At 32.3% G+C, this 21,968-nt stretch overlaps 1 protein-coding gene across 3 annotated transcripts in view; it reads left to right on the forward strand.

Annotated features, from left to right (window-relative positions):
• Positions 1 to 21,968, forward strand: part of LOC140048615 (gephyrin-like) — a 219,957-nt gene that overhangs the window by 178,806 nt on the left and 19,183 nt on the right. For all 3 annotated transcript variants that reach the window (XM_072093368.1, XM_072093367.1, XM_072093369.1), the window contains 3 exons: positions 26 to 147; positions 2,771 to 2,932; positions 3,866 to 3,930. In XM_072093368.1, the coding sequence (XP_071949469.1) occupies positions 26 to 147; positions 2,771 to 2,932; positions 3,866 to 3,930 (349 nt within the window). The remainder of the gene's footprint in view (positions 1 to 25; positions 148 to 2,770; positions 2,933 to 3,865; positions 3,931 to 21,968) is intronic.

Below are 21,968 nucleotides of genomic sequence, written 5' to 3' on the forward strand. Positions count from 1 at the left end.
TTGATAAATATCTTACTTTTTATAGTTATGTGTAGCTGGTGAAGAACTGAAACCAGGGTGTGTCTATGACAGTAATAAAACAATGCTACTTGCTGCATTCAAAGAATATGGTTTTCCAGTACTAGATGTTGGCATAGCTAAAGACAAGTATGATTTGAATAAACGCCCCAGGATTAATTTAATTCCAGACATCAAATTTCCTAAAGCTAAATCATTTTATGTCTGATTAAGTATTTCAATGTATAATTCAAAGTAAATAACTACTACAGTCGACCCCGCCTAAGTCAAATCTAAGGGGACTGGTATAAAAATTTGTGTTATGCAAACTTCGACTTACAGATTTGTAAAAAAATGCTAGGACCTAATTTCACTCACTAGCCGCGCTATGACTAGGCCTAGTAGACCATATCGATATCGCGGCCCACACGATGAGCCTTCTTGAATTGAGTTTGCTTAGCTAGCTAAGCCTAATAAATGCTAAGCCTCCTTTATAACAATAGGAAAAATAATAAATACATTTCGGTTCTTATTCGAAAACGGTATCCATTGTTTATTGCCATCTGTCTGTCTAGCACAAAATGGGTACCCACAAAATGCCGCTCACTAGTTCTCAACGCTAAAAAAAACTCACAACAGATATATTCTAGCGCGCGTTATAGGACACCGTCTATGCTATACAACCTGCTTGAGAGAACCGATATGGTCCCACATTATCTCTGTCATTTGTTTATCGAATTACGTACGTTTCATCGGCTTTTTTAGCGCGTTGTTTCCGCATGATTTGTGACTTCGACTTATACGATATACATCACTAAAGAATGTGTGTATTCGGACTGCAAAAAGACGTTGACTTAGACAAATTTCGACTTAGAAAAATTTGACTTGCAAATAAAAATTACACACTAATGTATAGGAAAGAATTGGGACTTTCATAAAAATTTGACTTTCGCGATTTTTCGACTTACATGAATTCTACTTAGGCGGAGTCAACTGTAGTACTAATTTTTTATTTTTCTGTTGAATATTCTATGATAATCTATTGTTACCGTCCAAGATTTAAGATTCAATTTATTGTCACATAATATTACATACATGCAATTTGTTTACCTGAGCTTAGAAACATAGATACAATACAATTTTAAACACAATATAAAAATGTAACACCTTAACTAATTATCTTGAAAAATGTACATTATATAGATGACAAGCATATGGGAAAAAGAGTCTCTAAAACTGTTGGTTTTAACTTTGCATTGCTGAATTCTACCAGATCTATTAAAACTTACAATACTATTTAGTGGATGAGTCACATCTTTAATTATCCATTCTAATTTATTAAGAGCCGATTTATCACAGAGATTACATATACTTTCAATTTCTACGCCAATTATTTTACATGCTGCTTTAGTTATTTTACATATTAGATTGATGTTTTCTTAATTAAATTTGAATACCAGGAAATACAACAGAACGTCATAACAGATTTGATTACACTTTAGGAAAACGTATAATAAATACATTTCGGTTCTTATTTGAAAACGGTATCCATTGTTTATTGCCATCTGTCTGTCTACCACAAAATGGGTACCCACAAAATGCCGCTCACTAGTTCTCAACGCTAAAAAAAACTCACAACAGATATATTCTAGCGCGCGTTATAGTAAACTTGAATACCAGGAAATACAACAGAACGTCATAACAGATTTGATTACACTTTGGTAAAATAGGAACAGCGTATCTTGTCTTGTTGTTAAATTCCTAAGAAAAAATAGGCGTTGACTAGCTTTAGAATAGAAACTTTGGGTATGCTTGTTCCAACTAAATTGATCGTCTATAGTTACACCCAAGTATTTGTGCTCTGTTGTTCTAGATACGCATTCATTGTTAAAAATTAATTTTTCTATCTTTGTTGTTTCTCCTAAAGTCAAAAATCATTTCTTTAGTTTTCATAGGATTTATAATGAGATGATTCTCGGAGCACCATTTAATAACATGAGCAACCTTATTTCTGTACGCAGTTTCATCATCATTAGTTATAAGCCCTGTTTCTCGTCACCACTACTTTTTTCTATATATACGTGTAATTGGAGGTGTTTTGATAGTACCTGTTATATATTTAAGTTTGCTGATACATCCTTGTGGAGTACCGGTATTTGAAAATATCCAACTTGAAACATATTTGTAATCTTAACCCTTTGTGTTCGATTACTAATAAAATCGCTAATCCATTAGATATAAAAGGATGTACATTTAGATTCCTAAGCTTATCGACTAACAACATATATGGTTGAATAGTGTTGAATTCTGAACTAAAGTCTAAAAATAAAGTTCTGGCATAGGATTTAGCTTTGTCTAAATGAGCCAAAACAGGATGTAAGAAAGAAATCAGAGCGTTGTCAACACCTCGTTTAACACAGTAGGCAAATTGATATGGATCTGCAAACATCTCTATTAGCTGCTTTCCAAAAACTAGCGACACAAAAACTATTTAATGACCATTCAAAAAGCTGTGCGAAAACTGGAGCTAATTCATTCCAAGAAAGTAACTTAATAACATTGGCTCTATTTTTTTTTTATCTTATGAAAAAATACATAAGACTTTTATAGTCATTTTTTTTTTTTAATTCAAGAAACGATAAAAAGTGCTTTTCAATGATTTTTATACTTGTTTTAATTTGTCATCTTGGACTGTAACAGAATTTGTATTTCATTAAAATTAGAATGATACACATAACATTCTTTTTATGAATTTGTTTATTTTTTATTCAAGTTTACAGTCATTGCAGACTATTTTAACGAAGGCTTTTAGTTCTGCTGATGTTGTTGTATCTACTGGTGGGGTTTCAATGGGTGAGAAGGATCTCTTAAAGTACACACTTAGCGAAGTTTTCCATGCTCACATCCACTTTGGCCGTGTGTTCTTAAAACCTGGGTAATGCTTGTTTCATTAATTATTATTTATAATATAATATAAGGAAAAATACAATTATGAACAATTTCATCCTATTCCTAAGGTATTAAATGTAGTAAAGATAGATCACCCTATATATTTCAATCTTAAATTAAAATTATGTATATTTTGATATTTTATTAATGTTTTCATTACATTTCTTATTAATCAACAATTGGTAAAGCACTCCTCCTGGATCTGCCTCTGAACTTAACAAAGAGGAACTTTCTTTACTTGTCCTGCATTTGAACATGAATTAGCAGACAGTTTTTTTTTAATTGGAAATTTAATTGCAATTTATTCTTGGAAACGACCATGTTTGTTATGAATTGACTGATAAATTATGAAATAAGACTTTTTTTTATCTTGAGTTATTATGTGAAACACTCTTGAGGTGGTTTGAGAGAAAAAAAAATTATTTTAAAGAAATATGTAGCTCAGTTACAACAAACAGTTTTGAGCTATTAATGTTGTTTGATATTATTTTAGTCAGGGATGTTGTTTGATCAATGCCATTGATGTGATTGAATAAAGTTTTGGAAGCAATGCATGCTACCAGGCTGGGTATATGGACTTTTATGCAAGTAAAATTGTTTAGTTTAGTTGTGTTGATCACAAATGTTTGTTATTCCTGTCAAACAGTTAAGCATTTTGGCAACCTCAGGGGCATATGTACAACAAAAACAATTAAACCACCTTTGTCATTATTAATAACTGGGTTGCTCACATGATGATATGGACAGTGCAACATTTTTGGTTCTAGGCTCCCTGATGGGAGGCTATAACTACAATAACCCACTGTGGCTTCATAGTACTTTTGCTTTGTAGTAGATATTTAGTAATTAAGCTTTCAATTTATGAAATGAAATACTATCACTAAAATATGTACTATAGTTTTAATAAATATATTTTCAGGAAACCTACAACATTTGCTACAGTTGAGTATGAGGGAAAGAAAAAATTAATATTCGCCTTGCCTGGTAAGTATCTTTATCTAATTACTAATCTACATTAAAATGTTGACATCATCTGTTCTATTTTCTATTTAAGGTCACAAACTACATTCTTAGACCACTAGTAAAATGTTTTATTCCATCTGACACAGCAACAACAAAATGAAACTTTCGGGCCTTCGTTTATAACCGGAAATATTGAAAAGAACAATATTAAAATTAAAAGTATGAAGCAATATTTTTAGCCCCAAAATTAACATTTTTAACCAGTTTTGGACATCTCATTTTATGAGATAAAAGATGAAATTCTATTTTCACGAATATAAAAACATTTTTATTATTTTTTTATATATAACATCTGCTGTAAGTAGATTCTTCAGATTGAAAGGTATGCCTATAGAGTAGACCTAGGATAGGCTAGGATAATTTGTTTTTTATATGATCTAAAGAGGTACCGTTTACCATTTATAGGTTTTAAAACTTTCTTTGAGTTATATCCACATTGTCGGCCAAGAATTGTCGACTTTCTTATAGGCCCTACTATCCCAGGCCCTACTAGATAATTTGGTTCCGTTCCCAGTCAGGAATTTTGTCTCTTTTGAATAATCCCATTAAACCCTCTTCTTATTATTTTTTTTTACCATCACATAAATGGAAGGTTATATCAGTCAGTTTAGAAATAATTGGGGTAGTCCTTTGCAACTAGTAACATATAAAAATATTGCCAGAAAGGAAGAAAGAACTGGAAATACTATATTCAATAGAACATGAACCCAGTCAGAGAAATTTTTTAGCTTTGACACTAAGCTTTTTAATACCAGCAATCTCTTTAAGCCCTTTCTTATCTTGAGTTGACCCATGACATACTGAGTTCCTATATTAAAACATCAATGGACTGTCCAACTGATAATTTATTGATTCAGATTGAACTGAAACTGAAATCATAATGATGATGGGCTATGCCGAAAACATGTCGTTTCAATAAATTTATATTGAGGCAGTTTTAACTTGTTTGATTTTGATTTTTTCTTCTACCCTGCCTACTGTATGCAGTGTGCATCATCGAGGACAAACCTGTACTGTGACCTCTGTCACGGGCATAGACTTTTAAAGAAGATTAAACATGGATGTACTGTTGGCTTGAACATTTATTAGATTGGGTGATCCAGAGATTTGTGAATCCCTCAATTTGATGATTGGTTTGAACTCTATAAATTAAATTACAGAGTATTAAAAAATTGACTAACAATCATCATCAATAGTTCTTCTTATGATAATTGTTCCATGAAGAGAATCGTACCATCAGTCTATTGAGTATATCGCTCTCATCAATCTTTACAATGGTTCTGTAACCACAACTGGTTGTTATGGCATCTATCTGAAGTAGGAACATGCCTCAATTGGTTTTCTTTGGCCTTTTGTTCTTTCTTTTCTCTGTCACGGGCATAGACTTTTAAAGAAGATTAAACATGGATGTACTGTTGGCTTGAACATTTATTAGATTGGGTGATCCAGAGATTTGTGAATCCCTCAATTTGATGATCGGTTTGAACTGTATAAATTAAATTACAGAGTATTCAAAAACTGATATTCATTAAACTAGACAATTTTAATTGAATGAATTGAATTAAAACATTATAATTATTAACTAGAATTTAATTTGTTTACGTTGATATTTGGCTGGATTTTATCCCACTTGCATCGTTGTTGTAAAGATGGAAAGTATTCCCTTACCCATCGACGCTAAAATTTATCCATACTGTATGTGTCTTCCCTGACAAACTTTGGGGTGGAACCTTTGATCCAGGACGGAGTAGAAGTAGATAGTTCAGAGTAGAAGGTCAGAGGCTCGCCATCGTTAGGGTCACCTGACACCTTAGTGATTGGCCATTAACAATTGATTCGGCTTCGCATAGTAGTGTATTCAGAAAAGTTTTGTGGTTATATGTTTTGAAATATCGCCTTTCTGCGGTAATTAATTCTTTGACTGTGATGTACTAATGCTTTTTAACTGATGTTATTTTCAGTATTTTTTATTTTTATTTTATTCAATCGAAACCAACAGTAATAATTACCGCCACTAACAGGTATCATCAATAGTTCTTCTTATGATAATTTGTTCCATGAAGAGAATCGTACCATCAGTCTATTGAGTATATCGCTCTCATCAATCTTTACAATGGCTCTGTAACCACAACTGGTTGTTATGGCATCTATCTGAAGTAGGAACATGCCTCAATTGGTTTTCTTTGGCCTTTTGTTATTTTCTTAGAGTAGGCTATGCAGGCACAACCTTAGTAAGCTATACTTTATGTTAAGACTGTTTAGGCCTAGATTAATTTTTTTTAGATGTATGTCCGACTCCTAGACTACTGTATAAGATATGAAGCAGGGATTTTTAATCCATGGTAGTATGATAGACTAAGGTGGGTGAGAGACCTGTTGATTAACAGATTTCAACTGCAAACGCATGTAAAATTATATGCAAGAGCTTCAATTGAAATCTCATTTTCTATGGTTTTAAAACCCTTCATTCAAAAGATTAAAAGGAAGTTTATTTAACATATTGTCTACATCTGGTAAGCTAAATTCTTATTACCTCCGCCAGGAATAGCGAGAGGTTATGAGGTCATATATGTTTCTATATTTATATAACAATTACCATACAGTACTAATAGTAACAAATGTTTCCTTACAGTAGTAGGTGTATATAACTGAAATACAATGCGTCTTTACTTTGATACACCAAAACAAATAAGACTGATAATTCGACACTTTTATCGTGCTTATTACGTATTTAACTGTAGGACTTCCATTACAAAAGTTTACTTGGATTGTATGATATACCAAATAAAGAAACAATATTCAAACAATCTAGTTAAGTGTTTTTATTTGTATTCTCACATTCATATATAACAAACGTTCCAGTCAAGTGCTTTTATCTGTATTCTCACATTCATATATAACAAACGTTTTCCTGTGTGCAGTAGGCTAGCATGTATCGCATCTATAACCAACGCTATTGTGTGTGTTTCGTTGTATGCCCCGTTATTATAAAGGACTGGCCATCTGCAGATAATGCAACTTGCAGACCAAGTAGGCTATTTACATAACTACTTAAACACTACATCACTGCCCCCCCTCCCCCAAGTTAGCATTAAGGTACAAAATAATCTGGAGACTTTCTAACCCTAGATGAACGTCTCAGTACAGTGATGGGTTCAGGTTCATTAACTAATGCTTTCTCAACAGCTGGCAGATTAACAATCTACTTAGCAGAATTATAACCATAATTATTAACATTTATCTTGTACATTATTGTCCATTACAACTTGACTAGAATCAAATGATACATTGTTATCCTCATTATTACTTAACCTTTTAACCTGAGATACATTTCTCATTTTCGTTACCCCAGATTTAGTGTTTTGCAAAATAACAGCACTACCTTCTTTTATAACATCATATGGATCAACTTCAAAATTTGAACACAATTTATTTGGTTTCTGGTTAAACCTAAGCATTACCTCATCACCCTGTTGTACATCAGATGGCACAGCTCTACGATTTGTATTTGCAACGCATATCGCGCACTCGCACCATCTCTTCCCAATCGGATTCAACAACTTTACAATCAAATTTAATTTGAGGTAATTTATCTCTTAGCTCACGCTTCATAAGGAGCATGTCGGGCCTTGCCCCCGTAACCGTATGAGGCGTTGTCTGATAAACAAATAGAAAATTTGAGAACTCTTTATGCCAATCTTTTCCTAGTTTTGCAGTTCTAATTGGTTTAAGTATGGTTTCTTTAAACCTTTCTACCCCACCATTTGATTGAGGCCACAACGGTACACCTTTTACGTGTGTTATAGCAAGATACTCAAGAAAATCTTCAAATTCTTTGGACGCGAAAGGAGGACAATTATCAGTTCTAATACTATACGGCAGACCATGCGTGTTAAACACACTTCGCAACGCTTTAATAACATGCGCAGCATCAGTTTTACGCAACAAAATAGCCTCCGACCAACGCGAATAATAATCAATCACAACCAATAATTTTTCAGTGGGTGTATTTATTTTATTTATTCATAGGAATCACCTTTATATCGGTGGCACACATTATCAGTTAATGGTGCATCCATTTTACAGACAAAATACAAATAACATAAGCTACAAAGTTCTAAATACTAACACATAACATCAAAACAAAATGTAAACTAATTAATTAATTAGATCTGTATGAAAATACATAATACGTAAACTGTACAATATATATAACTACAAAAATAAAAACAGAACAACAAAAATATATGATAAATAAATAAATAAAAATAAATAAATAAATAAAACTTACAGATACATCCTCATAGAGATATCTGTAGCTTGTTTACTATAATAATCAATTAGTTGAGAGAGGTAATGCTGATAAAATTGTAGATCTAGTAACCCATGCTTCCATTAAATATTTTTTACAATCAAAATCAAAGATTTCTCCTAATGTTTCATTTTCAGTGAATAAATTGTCTAGAATAAAGTGGTGTTTTAATTCTTGAGATCCACAATTAAAATTATCCCAGTCCATACTTAAATTATTGTCTATGAGGTTGTTCTTAAGATCCAAGTATACATCATTTCTAACAGAGTTTAATGAAGGACATTTAAATAAAAAATGGTTTACTGTTTCTTTTTCGTTAGTACTACACATCTTACATAATCCTGTGTTATGACTTGACCAGGATTGTCTACGACCCTCAAGATCTAGAGAGTTTGATCTTGCTTTAGATTTTAAATTGATACTCTTAAAATTAGTTTAGTTAGTCAAATATTGTTCAAGGTTTGGAGTTCCTTTATACATAGTATATTCCGTTAACATTGTTTTGCATTGGGCCTTTGAAAACCACTCGTTATGATCAACCTGTTTATTATTTGTCCTAAATGGCTTTATCCAGTTAGTAGATGGTTCTTGATTAAATTTGTCTATAAAATTTGTTTTATTTAAAATATCTTTTACGTTGGATAACCAATGCCATGTCATATTTTCTTGAACAGATAAAATTGCCTTGAAAAGTAATCGAGACCACCTACAATCTTCCATATTCTTTAATCTGTTAAAATATTGAACTCTGTAATCATTTTGTAGGGAAATAATACTTTGCCATCCCAAATCACCATACAATGCTTCTTTGGCAACATTTCTCAGGGCTTTTAGTATTATTCTAGCCATTTGATATTGTAGATTCTCAATTTTGTCTTGTGAGGTTTTCTTATTACAGAGCCAAACAGAGCTAGCATAGTTTATGGTAGGTAGTCCGATCATTTTCCAAAGCAAATCGCCATAGTAGACTCTGTTAAAGTCTACTTGTTCCGATATTATGGATTTGATGTAAGCAATTATACGGTTACCTTACTTAATTACTTCATTTATGAGACATACATCAGACAATGATCGAGATATATGTACACCAAGGTATTTATAGGTCTCTGTTTCCAATATATAATTTTCACCTAGTCGCCATTTTCTGTGTAAATTGATTCTTTGGCCTGTGATTAAAACATTTGATTATTCATAATTAAACGAAAGTTTCCATTTTAGTGAGAATTCAGCTGTCATTTCTAATAGTGAATTCAAATCTCGTCCATTCTCTGCAATTAAAACCACATCATCTGCCCAAAAGTTCTTACATTTAATCATTTTATACAGTTCGTTAATGAATATTGAAAACAATAAGGGTAATAGTACATCCTTGCTTTACACCTTCGTCATTACCAAAATAATCTGTAACAGTGTCTCCAAATGCTACATTGTACATTCAGATAAAGGTTCTTAATTATATTAAGTAAATTTCCTTTGATATTGTTGATAGCCTGAATAAGACCATCTCTCCAAACAGTGTCAAATGCTTTTTTGAAGTCTATGAAAGCAAGGTAAGTTTTTTTACCTTCAGCTTTTCTGGTTGCGATTATGCTTTTAAGGGTAAAGACATGGTCTTCACAACGCCTATTCTTACGAAAACCTCCTTGTACTTCATCTAATAAATCATATTCCTCAATAAAACTTGACACTGTTTGGGCGATGATCCTATTGTAGACTTTCGATACACAAGAGTTTAATGTTATACCTCTATAGTTGTTTAGATTTTTTACATGTATTATTGTACCTTTATTCCATTCATTAGGTATGCATTGCAATTCTTTCAATCTATTAAACATTTTAAACAAAGTTCTCAGTCATCTGATTACCTCCATTCTTTAACATTTCATTTGTTATTGTGTCGATTCCTGGACTTTTATTGTTTTTGCAATATGTTATTGCTATGGCTACATTATTTAGACTAAAATTCAATTCTTCAATAGTGTTCTCATTATTTCCATCTTGCCAATTAAAAGTATCATTCAGATTATTGGCCATGTTCAGATCATCGCATTTTAGGTTTTGGTTCATTTTCCCTAATGTATTAAAGTGCATTTTAAGAGACGTCTTAATTGTTTCCCTATCGGTTGTAACAATATTAGTTCCAGGTATTATTATTGATTTTACTGTCTGTTTCTCTTTTTTACCTTTAAGCATATACCAGAAGTCACGACATTGAGGGCCTCCCTTTTCCATTAGTTTTGAACAATTTTCTACTTTTGTTTGTATAATTTTTTGTCTTATTAATAATTTAGTTTGTTTACGTTTGACCTGATAATCATTCCAAAGATTATTACATGTACTATCATTAAGTGGATTGTATTTATGGTAATTACGGTGTGCTCGACAGGCATCTTTTCTCGTCTTCAGGGACTGTTCAATTTCTTTGTCAAACCATGGTTTAACATGTTTATATTTTGGTTTATATCCAAAACATTCTTTAGCGGCCGAGATTACTATAGATTTCCAATGTTTCCAGACCTTATCTGCATCTAAATTATTTGGGTCCCAATCACTAAATTGTATATCTAAATATTGTTGGAAAGGTCCCCAGTCTTGGTCTGCCTTTATATTCCACATTACTTGATCTTCGGTTTCAATATCTGTATATTTTGATTTGTTTAATTGGTTGTTAATCAACATTTCAATCATTACATTATGATCGCTACCTAAGTGGTAGATCCCTATCTCATCAATAAGGATTTCTTCTATTTATATCATATACATTTTGTGAAACTAGCCCATAATCTAAAACGCTTTGTTGTTGTTTTTTGATACATGTAAAAGTACCAGTACATTTAATTGTGCTGTTGAGAACAATGAGATCACTATCTTTAGAAAAGTTAATCAACCCTTGTCCATTGATTACGTCATCCCCACCATTGATTATCTCTCCAATCTTTCCATTGAAATCACCAATAATAATGATGTTAGCATCGTCACAACTTTGTGTGATTTCTAATTAATTCTCTGCTAAGAGAGAAATATATAGTTCATCTGTTAAATTTCGGTATGTACCTTCACATGGAAAATACACTATTGCAATGTAATATACTGTACTTGGAGAGTTTGTTAATTTTACTTTAACCCATAATCTTTCTAGGCTATCAAACCTTGTAATTCCACCTTGGCTTTTCTTAAATTCTTCTGATCTTTTTTTACCTATCCAATTGTAACCTTTGATACTGATCTTATTATTTTTTTTTAAAGTTTCTACAACCCCAAATATATTTATATTATTTTTGTTTAAGAAACGTTGTACTTCGTATTTTTTACTTTTTTATCCCCTTATAGACTAGTCCAGATAGTCATATTTCCACTCTAATAAGATGCTGTAGGCATTTCGTGTTAAAAGCGAAAAAATATGTGTTTTAGGGTAATTTTGGGGTGCTGAATTCAAATCTGCTGTTTACCCGGCTCAATTTTTAGATCTTCATCCTTAAAATGTGAAAAACAAAATGGCCGCCATTTCAGACTTATTTTGGCTTATAACTTGACTTTTAAGTGACGTAGCAAGTTAAAAATGTCTATACCCATGTTTGTGATACTGAGGATTCCAAATATATTGTTATTAAAGTTGTAAATATTCTATTTCAACCGCCATGTTGAAATCCAAGATGGCCGCCATTTTAAACGTATTTTGGCTTATACTGTAACTTGAGTTTTAAGTGACGTAGCAAGTTAAAGATGGTTTCTATACCTATGTTTGTGATACTGAGGATTCCAAATAAATTGTTATGAAAGTTGTAAATATTCTTTTTCGGCCGCCATGTTGAAATCCAAGATGGCTGCCATCATTTTAAACGTATTTTGACTTGTAACTTGACTTTTAAGTGACATAGCAAGTTAAAAATGGTTTCTATACCTATGTTTGTGATACTGAGGATTCCAAATATATTGTTATTAAAGTTGTAAATATTCTTTTTCGGCCGCCATGTTGAAATCTAAGATGGCCGCCATCATTTTAAACGTATTTTGGCTTATAACTTGACTTTTAATTAACATAGCAAGTTAAAAATGGTTTTTATACCATAAAAGTATGGTTGCACCTACTGTAGAACAAATTGCAACAGAATTTCTTTTTGTTTTGTCTAGTTGATATGGTCCAAATTAACATCATATCCAATGTTTACCAAAATCGGACATCGGGAAGAAGTGGGTTCATTAGCATAAATTAAAAAGGCCGCCATTTACCATTTTGAAGCCTTGTATAACGGTTTAACTTATAGACCACCTACTGTAAGTGCATTACGAGTAGTTATAAATGTATAGGATATTTTAATTATCATACGTACCTATGACGTCATAATGTAGTTGTGACGTCATATATTATGTTATAACTGCTTAAATGACATTATCCTATGCTAAAAAATGTAGAAACATTCTGTTGAAATGAACATCATATCCAAAATTTACCAAAATCGGACTTCAAGAAGGGGGTTAATTAGCATAAATTCAAAATGGCTGCTATTTACTGTACCATTTTGAAGCTCCGCATCTCCTTAACAGTACATCCAAAGTACATATAGATACAAATTGTAATCGTTGGCACCGTCAAAATACTTATGGAAACCTTCAAAGCTAAAATGTCTTTCTTTTGCCAGGAATCAAAGCTATCCAAAAGTTTCACCTTATAGGCACAGCAAATCTACTGGCTTTTCTGATGTCTTGTTAATTTTGGACTGAACAGAAGATGTATGTTTTGAATTCATTCATAATTCATCACTTTGTTTCTTTGCAAGTACAGATTCACATTCAAAATGCCATTGAAGATGTTGCAATTTGCTCCCCAATGTTTTCTTTAACTACAGATTTTTCCACTATATTGCTTCTTTTGTCTTAAAACACAATCATTTTTTAATGATGGCAACGTAATAGCAGGCCCCTAATAGATGTAATGCTCCATCTGCATTCAAAGTTTTGATTCCATTTCCTGACATTTTTTTGCCAAGGAAGTTAAATACTGCTTGTTGTAGAAATTTAAATACTGTAATTAAGTACCAATTATCAATTTATTCACCATTTCAAATTCATAATAAAGATTTATAACAAATGCTGGTGTGGATGACCATAAGAGCAAAGCTTGTTTACCGGCCACTGGTAGTGGTGGCAAGTTTGAAAATTACTTTACTACGGTATACTCCTAAATCCTTTTGAATGCCGTTGATATGCAGTATCTTTAACTGATGGTTCTTCATCCTTGTAATGTTGGCACAATATTGAATGTCCTTGTTATGCTCATAGAATAGAAACAGCATTATAATATAAGCCAAAAAAGTTGTTGACTTGGTCAACAAACAGGTAAAATTCAATTCAATAGCAACTTTGATTGCAGATGAAGATGATACCAGGGAGATGTAAACATCTCCCTGATGCTGATACCAAAAACTGCAATATGAAATTATTTATTTCATGTGTCATTTCAATTTTGGATGTTTCATACGCGTTTGATCCACAAAAATGACTGGGGTAATAATGTTTAGCGCTTAGAGGTCTCACAACATTAGGCACTATATAAATCCACGATATTATTGTATGAAAACTATTAATTTGATATATAATTATTATACTACAAATTAAACTTATGTGTGTAGGCCTACATATTACCACTAATTACAAAGCATATAGCTTAATGTTTATTGAGTAATAATTGTTTGATGGGCTAGGCCGGCTATGTGCATGCTACATAACTAAGGGCGTGGTCTAGGTATTCACAGGTCCCCAGGGCACAGAGAACTATATTTCACAACAGGCCTAGGATATGCCCAAAATGAGTTTTAGTCACTGAGCTCGCCATGATTTATGCAATTAATTCTGTTCAAAGGATAGGTGTAATTGATTAAAACTTAAACGACGCGACCAGTTGATACAGTTGGCCGGCTGCCGAGACTAAACACGCAGGTTGCGTAGTTGATATGTGACGTAACAACTCGCGGAACATGGCTGCTGAGACGTCAATGTACTATTATTTTTTGCCCTTGTTTAGTGTTTATTCTTAAAATTCATGAAAGTGATATAGCCTATCGTGTGCGGCAATAGTAGCAGCAATATATATCTACCAGTATACAGTAGGCACAGCTATGTACAGATACCCCGCCGAGAGTCTGTCCAATCGAATTGGAACAATACAATGAAAGCCCCAGTGGTCTAATGGTTAGAACATCTGCATATCAAGCAGAAGGTTCCGGGTTCGAATCTCAGTTAGGACTTTCTCATTCTCACAGGTTTCGTCATTTTTATTGTTTCTAATTAATTAAATTTCATTATATCACCAGGCGGATTAGAATTTATTCTGTGCTTGTGATGTTTATATACTGTATATATATATATATATATACAGTATATAAATCCAAAGGTAAATTACTGAAAAAATGTCAATGCTGTGGGTATCATGTGGCTGGATCTCAATGGAGATACAAAAAAAAAACGAAAAACTAAAGCAAAACGATAAAGTAAAACAGCCAGAAAAGTTAGATTCAACCGCTTTCTAGAAGTACCTCATTGTAAAACCAGCAGACTTAGGTCGTCTCCAGTTCCCACCATGGTGGATATAATTAATAGGCACCACTAGCTCTTTTTAGATATGTAATAAGTGAATGTTTTAAGGTTTTTTATTCATGTATGTTTTTAATTTTATGGTACGATATCTAATTTTAATAAGATGTTTCTATTTTTATAGCAATTTTAACTAATTTTTAGTCATTTGTAATGCAATTCATTTCAGTCCTTGACTGTCGTTTTGTAATATATTTTTATATACCGAAAAAATAAAATAAATAAAAAAAATATGTGTGTGTGTGTGTTTAAAATAGGCGTCATATTGGATTTCAACATGGCGGCTGTTTACAACTTTATAACAATATATTTGGAATCCTCAGTCTCACAAACATAGGTATAGACATCGTTTTTAACTTTCTATGTTACTTATAAGTCAAGTTATAAGCCAAAATACGTTTTAAATGGCGGCCATCTTGGATTTCAACATGGCGGCTGAAATAGAATATTTACAACTTTTTAGTAACAATATATTTAGAATCCTCAGTATCACAAACATAGGTAAAGACATCATTTTTAACCTACTATTACTTAAAAGTTAAAAATAAGGCAAAATATGTTTAAAATGGTGGCCATCTTGGATTTCAAACATGGCGGCTGAAATAGAATATTTACAACTTTAATAACAGTATATTTGGAATCTTAACTATCACAAACATAGGTATAGACACCATTTTTAACTTGCTACGTCACTTAAAAGTCAATTTTTAATTCAAAATAGGTTTTAATTGGCGGCCATCTTGGATTTCAACATGGTGGCTGAAATAGAATATTTACAACTTTAATAACAATATATTTGGAATCTTCACCATCACAAACATAGGTATAGACACCATTTTTAACTTGCTACGTCACTTAGAAGTCAAGTTATAAGCCAAAATAAGTCTGAAATGGCGGCCATTTTGTTTTTCACATTTTAAGGGTGAAGATCTAAAAATTGAGCCGGGTAAACAGCAGATTTGAATTCAGCACCCCGAAATTACCCTAAAACACATGTTTTTTTGTTTTTAACACGAAATGCCTACAGCATTTCATTTTTCTCAAATCTGGACTAGTCTATTATATTGTTATAAGCAATTTTGAAATTCTCATTTAAATTACGTTTCTTTTTCTTGCAACGTCTTATAACTTTACGGTTTGTTTGTTTGCTTTTACCATTAGGAGTACATTGGTTATTAATATTAATATTCACATTAATAGGTTCATCAATATTTTGTTCTTCAATTATATTAGTTAAAATACTATATTTGTTACAACTAGAAAAATACGAGTTCACATTACCCCTAGTCTCTTCCCTTGGATATACAGGTACGGCTTTAGCTTCTTCGCAGACCACCTAGTTGTTTCGGCAACTAAAGTGACCTCGTTTGTGTCCCAATTGTGAGCAACTGCGGCAACGGATTGGACCACCATGTTTACAGTCCTTTCTTTGATGATTCTCTTCTCCACAGAAGTAGCATCCGCGATCACGCTGGGAATGATTTCGTTGATTCTGTAATTTCTTGTTCGGTTTGAGATTCAGGTCGGTTACCATGTGTTTCATCTGCTAGTCTGGATTTGATAATCTGGTGTACTTCATTGATGTTGTTTAATAATTTTCTTGTTCCATATTTGCTCAAGTGCAAGCCACTTCTGTTTAAGGAACCGCGATCGCATTCATTATTGTGAAGTTTAAACGTTGAGTCGTTATCAACTACTGTGATATTGTTTTTTTCTGCAAGTTGTTTGATCTTGTTGTTCATGTTATCCACTCTAGTCTGCGTTGTCAGATCTTGGGCATATAGATGAAACAATTAATTGTGTGTCTGGTGCCTTTGATTTAATTCCTTCGATCAGGTTTTCAAAATCATTACAGGTTTTCAAAATCTTTACATGTAATTTCCAACAAATCAATTGCTAAATCATTCCATCTGGCAACTCTGTAGGTTTTAAAGGTTCTAGTCTTGGACGACCAGATACTAATTGACACGGTCTACAAGTTTTAATAAAATTTTCAATTTCTTTCGTCATGTTACGCCACCATATTTTGCTTCTTAAACGCGACTTTGTATGGACCATACCTTGGTGTCCTTCGTGAGCCAGTTCAAGTACACGACTAACTAAGGTTCTCGGAATTACAATTCTACTTCCATAATCCATTAATCGTTTTTAGCACTTTTGAACCATGGATCATTACAATTTGACCAGTCTCCAGAAATAATGAGCTTCTCAATATTATTCAAAATTCATTCAACTTTCATCCGCATAATTTTCAGAGCCTTTTATATATTCAATTGAAAAGGAAAATTGTTGTAAAAACAACAGCCATCGCTCAATTCGAGCTGAAGGTGGTCTAGAATTTGGCTTTAACACGGATAATAACGGTTTATGGTCGGTTCATTCTACAAATTTAATTCCAATTAAAGCTGCAATTTCTCACAAGCCCACTTTATACCCAAGGTTTCTCTTTCAAACTGGAAATATCTACTTTCAGTGTCATTTAAAGCCCCATTCCCTACGTTTTTTAGATCTAATTTAAGATCACAAACTATATTTAATGTAAAAATAATACTATATGGTCCTATTGCGATAACTTTTTTCGTCTTTAAACGGTTAAAAATGTGAAAAATAAGCCGATTCTAATAATTATAGCAGCCCGCTATAAATCCCAAAATGCATTGCGCGCGGATTGATATTTTTGTTTTTCACCTGTAATTCGCCCACTTTTCGATCGATCGTGAGGCCAAAACAAATGGAAGACTCCTAACTTTTCAACGAAAATACCGGGTTTTCCCCAATTTGTATCAACGGAGTCTGGCAAAAATAGAAAGACAATTAATGCAGCAACTATACAACGTCAGGCTAGGTATATAGCTCGCGTACGATGTTCGTACGTTACCGATGTTTACCAGCTAGGCCTACAAAACTAAGCCTAGCTAGGCTAGGCCTAAGACCGTCCACGAGAGGTCGATCGCCGCGAGCTACTTAGGTAGTGCATTGTTTCTCACTTTTTATCATAATTTACCATAAAACGTACATTTAAGACAAGGAATGACATGGTTTAATGTTTTTAAAGTGATATATATGTATTATTTTCCAAAAAACGTCCAAAATTGCAGGGAAGGGGTCTTTAATTTTCTACTTATGAAATAAACTGGTTTCCAATCTACCATGGCGTTGCTCTAAAACGGCACCCAACCCAAAAGGAGATGCGTCAGTCATAATTCTTGTAGGAGCATCCCTTTTAAAATAAGCTACTACTTGAGCAGATACGATTTTAGATTGTAATTTGGAAAATGCCAGATCATGGTTTTTATTCCACACCCATTCCACTGTTTTACCAGTTAATTCCCATAATGGTGCTGCAGTACTAGAAAAACCAATTATGAATTTAGAACAAAAGGTCAACCCTGTCTTACACCACATCTCATATTGAATCTTTCAGATATCCAACCATTGTGGGTTACAAGGCATTGTGTATCTGTATATATAGTTTTTATCCAGTTAATAAATGACTGTCCAAAACCATATTTTTTCAGACATATAAACATTAAATTTCTATCTATAGAATCAAACGCCTTGGCAAAGTCTAGAAAAACTATTGCACCTGGCTGATTGTTATTTTCTGTATATGACAATACATCTTCTACTAACCTAATATTCTCTCCTCCAAATCTCCCTTTGACATAACCTTTCTGATCATATCCAATTATAGATCCAATTACAATTTGCATTCTATTGGAGAGAACATGAGCCATTACTTTATAATCTACATTCAGTAGTGTTATAGGCCTCCAGTTTTCTAGTTTTTCTCTTTGTCCGCCTTTAAACAATAGATTTATAATACCTAGTCTTTGTGAGCCGCCTAATCTTTTGCTAATATAGCAGTGATTCAAAGCGTCACATAACATATCTTTAATATCAACCCAAAAATGTCTATAAAATTCAACACTCAAACCATCCGAACCTGGACTTTTGTTGAGTTTCATTTTTTCTATAGCATTTGTAAGTTCTTCTACTGATATTAATCCTTCACATTTCACAGAGTTGTCATAAGAAAGTGTATTTATTTTAGTGTTTCTTACATACTTATTTATCCTACCCTGTGGAATTGTTTTACATGCATACAACTTTTCATTTGATTTTTTAATAGTTTTGTAATATGTTTCCTTTTTGCATTATTTTTTTCTAATCCTAGGAAAAATTTATTATTTTTTTCTCCTTTCTCAAACCATTCAATCCTAGATCGAATTTTGGCGCCTTGCGCTTCTATTAGATATATATTTTCCAAGTCGTTTGATTTGCTTTTTAATGTGCTTTCTATCTTTATGCTATATGTATTGTCTAATTTAAATGTAAGTTTTTTGATTTCTTTAATTAATTTCTCTTTTTTTTTATTAGGTGATCATTTAGAATAAAATGATCACCTATTGTTATTGTATGAAATCTTTATTATTATTTTTTTTTTTTTTTATTCTTTCTGTACACTTTTTGTCTAACAATTATCTCAAAAAGTTGAATGGCAATGATCACAAAAAATTCACAGTGTCTTTCAAATACTTTAACTTAGCCATAATAAGCTTTTCAGCGTGATCACTCAATTTTGTGAAATCACACTATCAATCATATCTCCATAACTCTTTATCACATATCAATAAAATTCACTATACGTAAACTTCAGGTGAAGGGTAAAAATATTAACAAATAAAAACTTACGTGTTTCAAGGTCATGCACGTGAAATCGCGCGTTAAAAAGCTCAAAATTAAGTTTTGATCAATTTAGAGCATAAAATAGGCCATTTGCGTGTTTTAAAAAATTACTGCGCAAAAACACGTTTTTGCACGTGTGTACTTAGAAAGCGTAAAAAATACATTGCATTCTACTCATCTTCCTTGGTAGATTCACCAAATGTGAGTCCATTTCGATTTAAAATAGTGCTATACGAGCACGTTAAAAATGACAAAATGCGCACATTAATTGTACAAAAGTGCTAAAAATGGTAAAAATTAAGGCCTTTTTAAAAAGAATATAACTCTTCAGAATGGCAGGTGACCCCCAATTTTTTTAACTTATTATGGAAGCCAATAAGTTGTAGATATAAATATATATACATATTAGACGTACAAAATGGTATGACCTCATCAAATGGCCACTTGAATTTAAAAATTAGTAATTTTTATGTTTTTGTGTGGGTTATCACATTCAACAGAGCCCATCTCCGTTATTTGAGCCCGATTTGCGCACAATTTTTAGGATGTGCTTGCTCAATTAATTATCTTTCGTTTTGATGACGGCATCATGCGTAAACACTTGAATAACCTAGGTCGTGTACATTCAGCTACACCATACATTTGAATATCTTACAGCTCTTCAGAATTAAAGGTGACCTTGAAGATTATAATTTATTATAAAAGCTGATGAAACGTAGATATGAATTCATATAAAAATTAGGCCTATCGGATGTTGTGACATTATGAAGTGGTCACTTTAAGTTAAAAGGTAGTTTTTTTCTCTCTTTCGTCAAATTTATACAAATTTCAAAGAGCGCGCATTGCGCTTCTACGTGTCAAATTCTCTTCCAATCCTTATATTTATTTGCTCAATTCATTATCTTTCGAAATTGCCATCTTCGAGTTTATTATGATAATTCCATCATACCAAAAAATTAGAACATGATGTGGGTCCCGTAATTTCATCTATGCTACACTGTATATAGATATACAGTAAATACTGTACATATTGTATATGGCATATAATAGGCACAACTCAGCACTATAAGCGTATGCATCATGTCATACGATGGCGTACATCAACTTTTTACGATCGTATGTTAACGTACGTGCATGTTTAAAAAAATTTAATTTCATTAAAATGATAAAAATGATCACCTATAATTCGTCAAAGTGACGAATTAAATTCTAGTTTCCTTCTTTTTTCTTTATAACAGAATATTTAATAGTATATTCTTTTATTTTTACTTTCAAAAATTCCCATACTTGGATAGGGTTGAAGTTATATTCATTTTTTTTTTCTTTTTCAATCATATTTTTAATGGTCGAGGAATATACTTCATCAGAAAATATACTATTATTTATTTTCCATATCCAGGCCCTTTTTTGTGTTGATTATCAAACAGCTTAAGTGATATCGCTTGATGGTCTGAAAGAATTGATGGCCGAATGTCTGTTGACATTATATCACCATTTCTGTATAGTGCACTTGAAATACTCCAAAAGTCTAACCTTTTGTAAGTATCTTTGCGTTGCCAGGTGAATTGCGTTTTATTGTGATTGAGTTGTCTCCAGATGTCTATTAATTTATGTTTAGCCATGCATTTTTTAAAGATCTGTGGGGAATTATCCTATCTAATTGGTATACTATTCTTCTGGTCAACGTTTCTTATCTAATATACAGTTCATGTCTCCTCCAATAATAATATATTCCTCATTTTTATTACACAATGTATTAATCTTTTTTTCTAGTTTTTTAAAAAACAATGCCCTTTCTTTATAATTATTAGGGGCATATGTATTTATTAAGTTGTATGTATTATTGTTATTATTATTGTGTTTTACACTAAGGATAATAATTCTACCCCCTTCGTCAATATATTTGCATTCTGTATCTTTTATATCGAAACCAGGCTTAAATAATATAGTTACACCTCTGCTAGTCGTTGTTCCTTCCTTCCTCGTTCCATACCTCTAACATTTAATGACATTAAATGCAGAGAATTATTTTTTTTATTTTTTATCATTTTTGATATATTCTTTTTTAATTATTTTTTTTTTCTTATTTATGAGTTTGACTGGTTCTTGACTAATATATTAATACAGATATAAGTCAAAATACAGAAATTAGCATGAATATGATTCAACTTACAGAGTCTGATTGTTTGCCTTTCTTTTCAATGTTTTTTTCCCCACTTTCTGTTAGCTTCTTTCTTTTTCCGGCAACATAGTTTTGCCTAACTGTAGCGGCTTCACTGACTCGTTTCATTTTCATTTTCTTTTACATCATTTGCATGACTGTCAAGTTCGATTTTTTCACTACATTCGGCTGAATGGATTTCTTCTTCGTCACTGACACTAGCAATTTGAGAGAATTGTGGTAAAT

Source organism: Antedon mediterranea, chromosome 5, assembly GCF_964355755.1.
Source record: "Antedon mediterranea chromosome 5, ecAntMedi1.1, whole genome shotgun sequence".
Taxonomy (NCBI): domain Eukaryota; kingdom Metazoa; phylum Echinodermata; class Crinoidea; order Comatulida; family Antedonidae; genus Antedon; species Antedon mediterranea.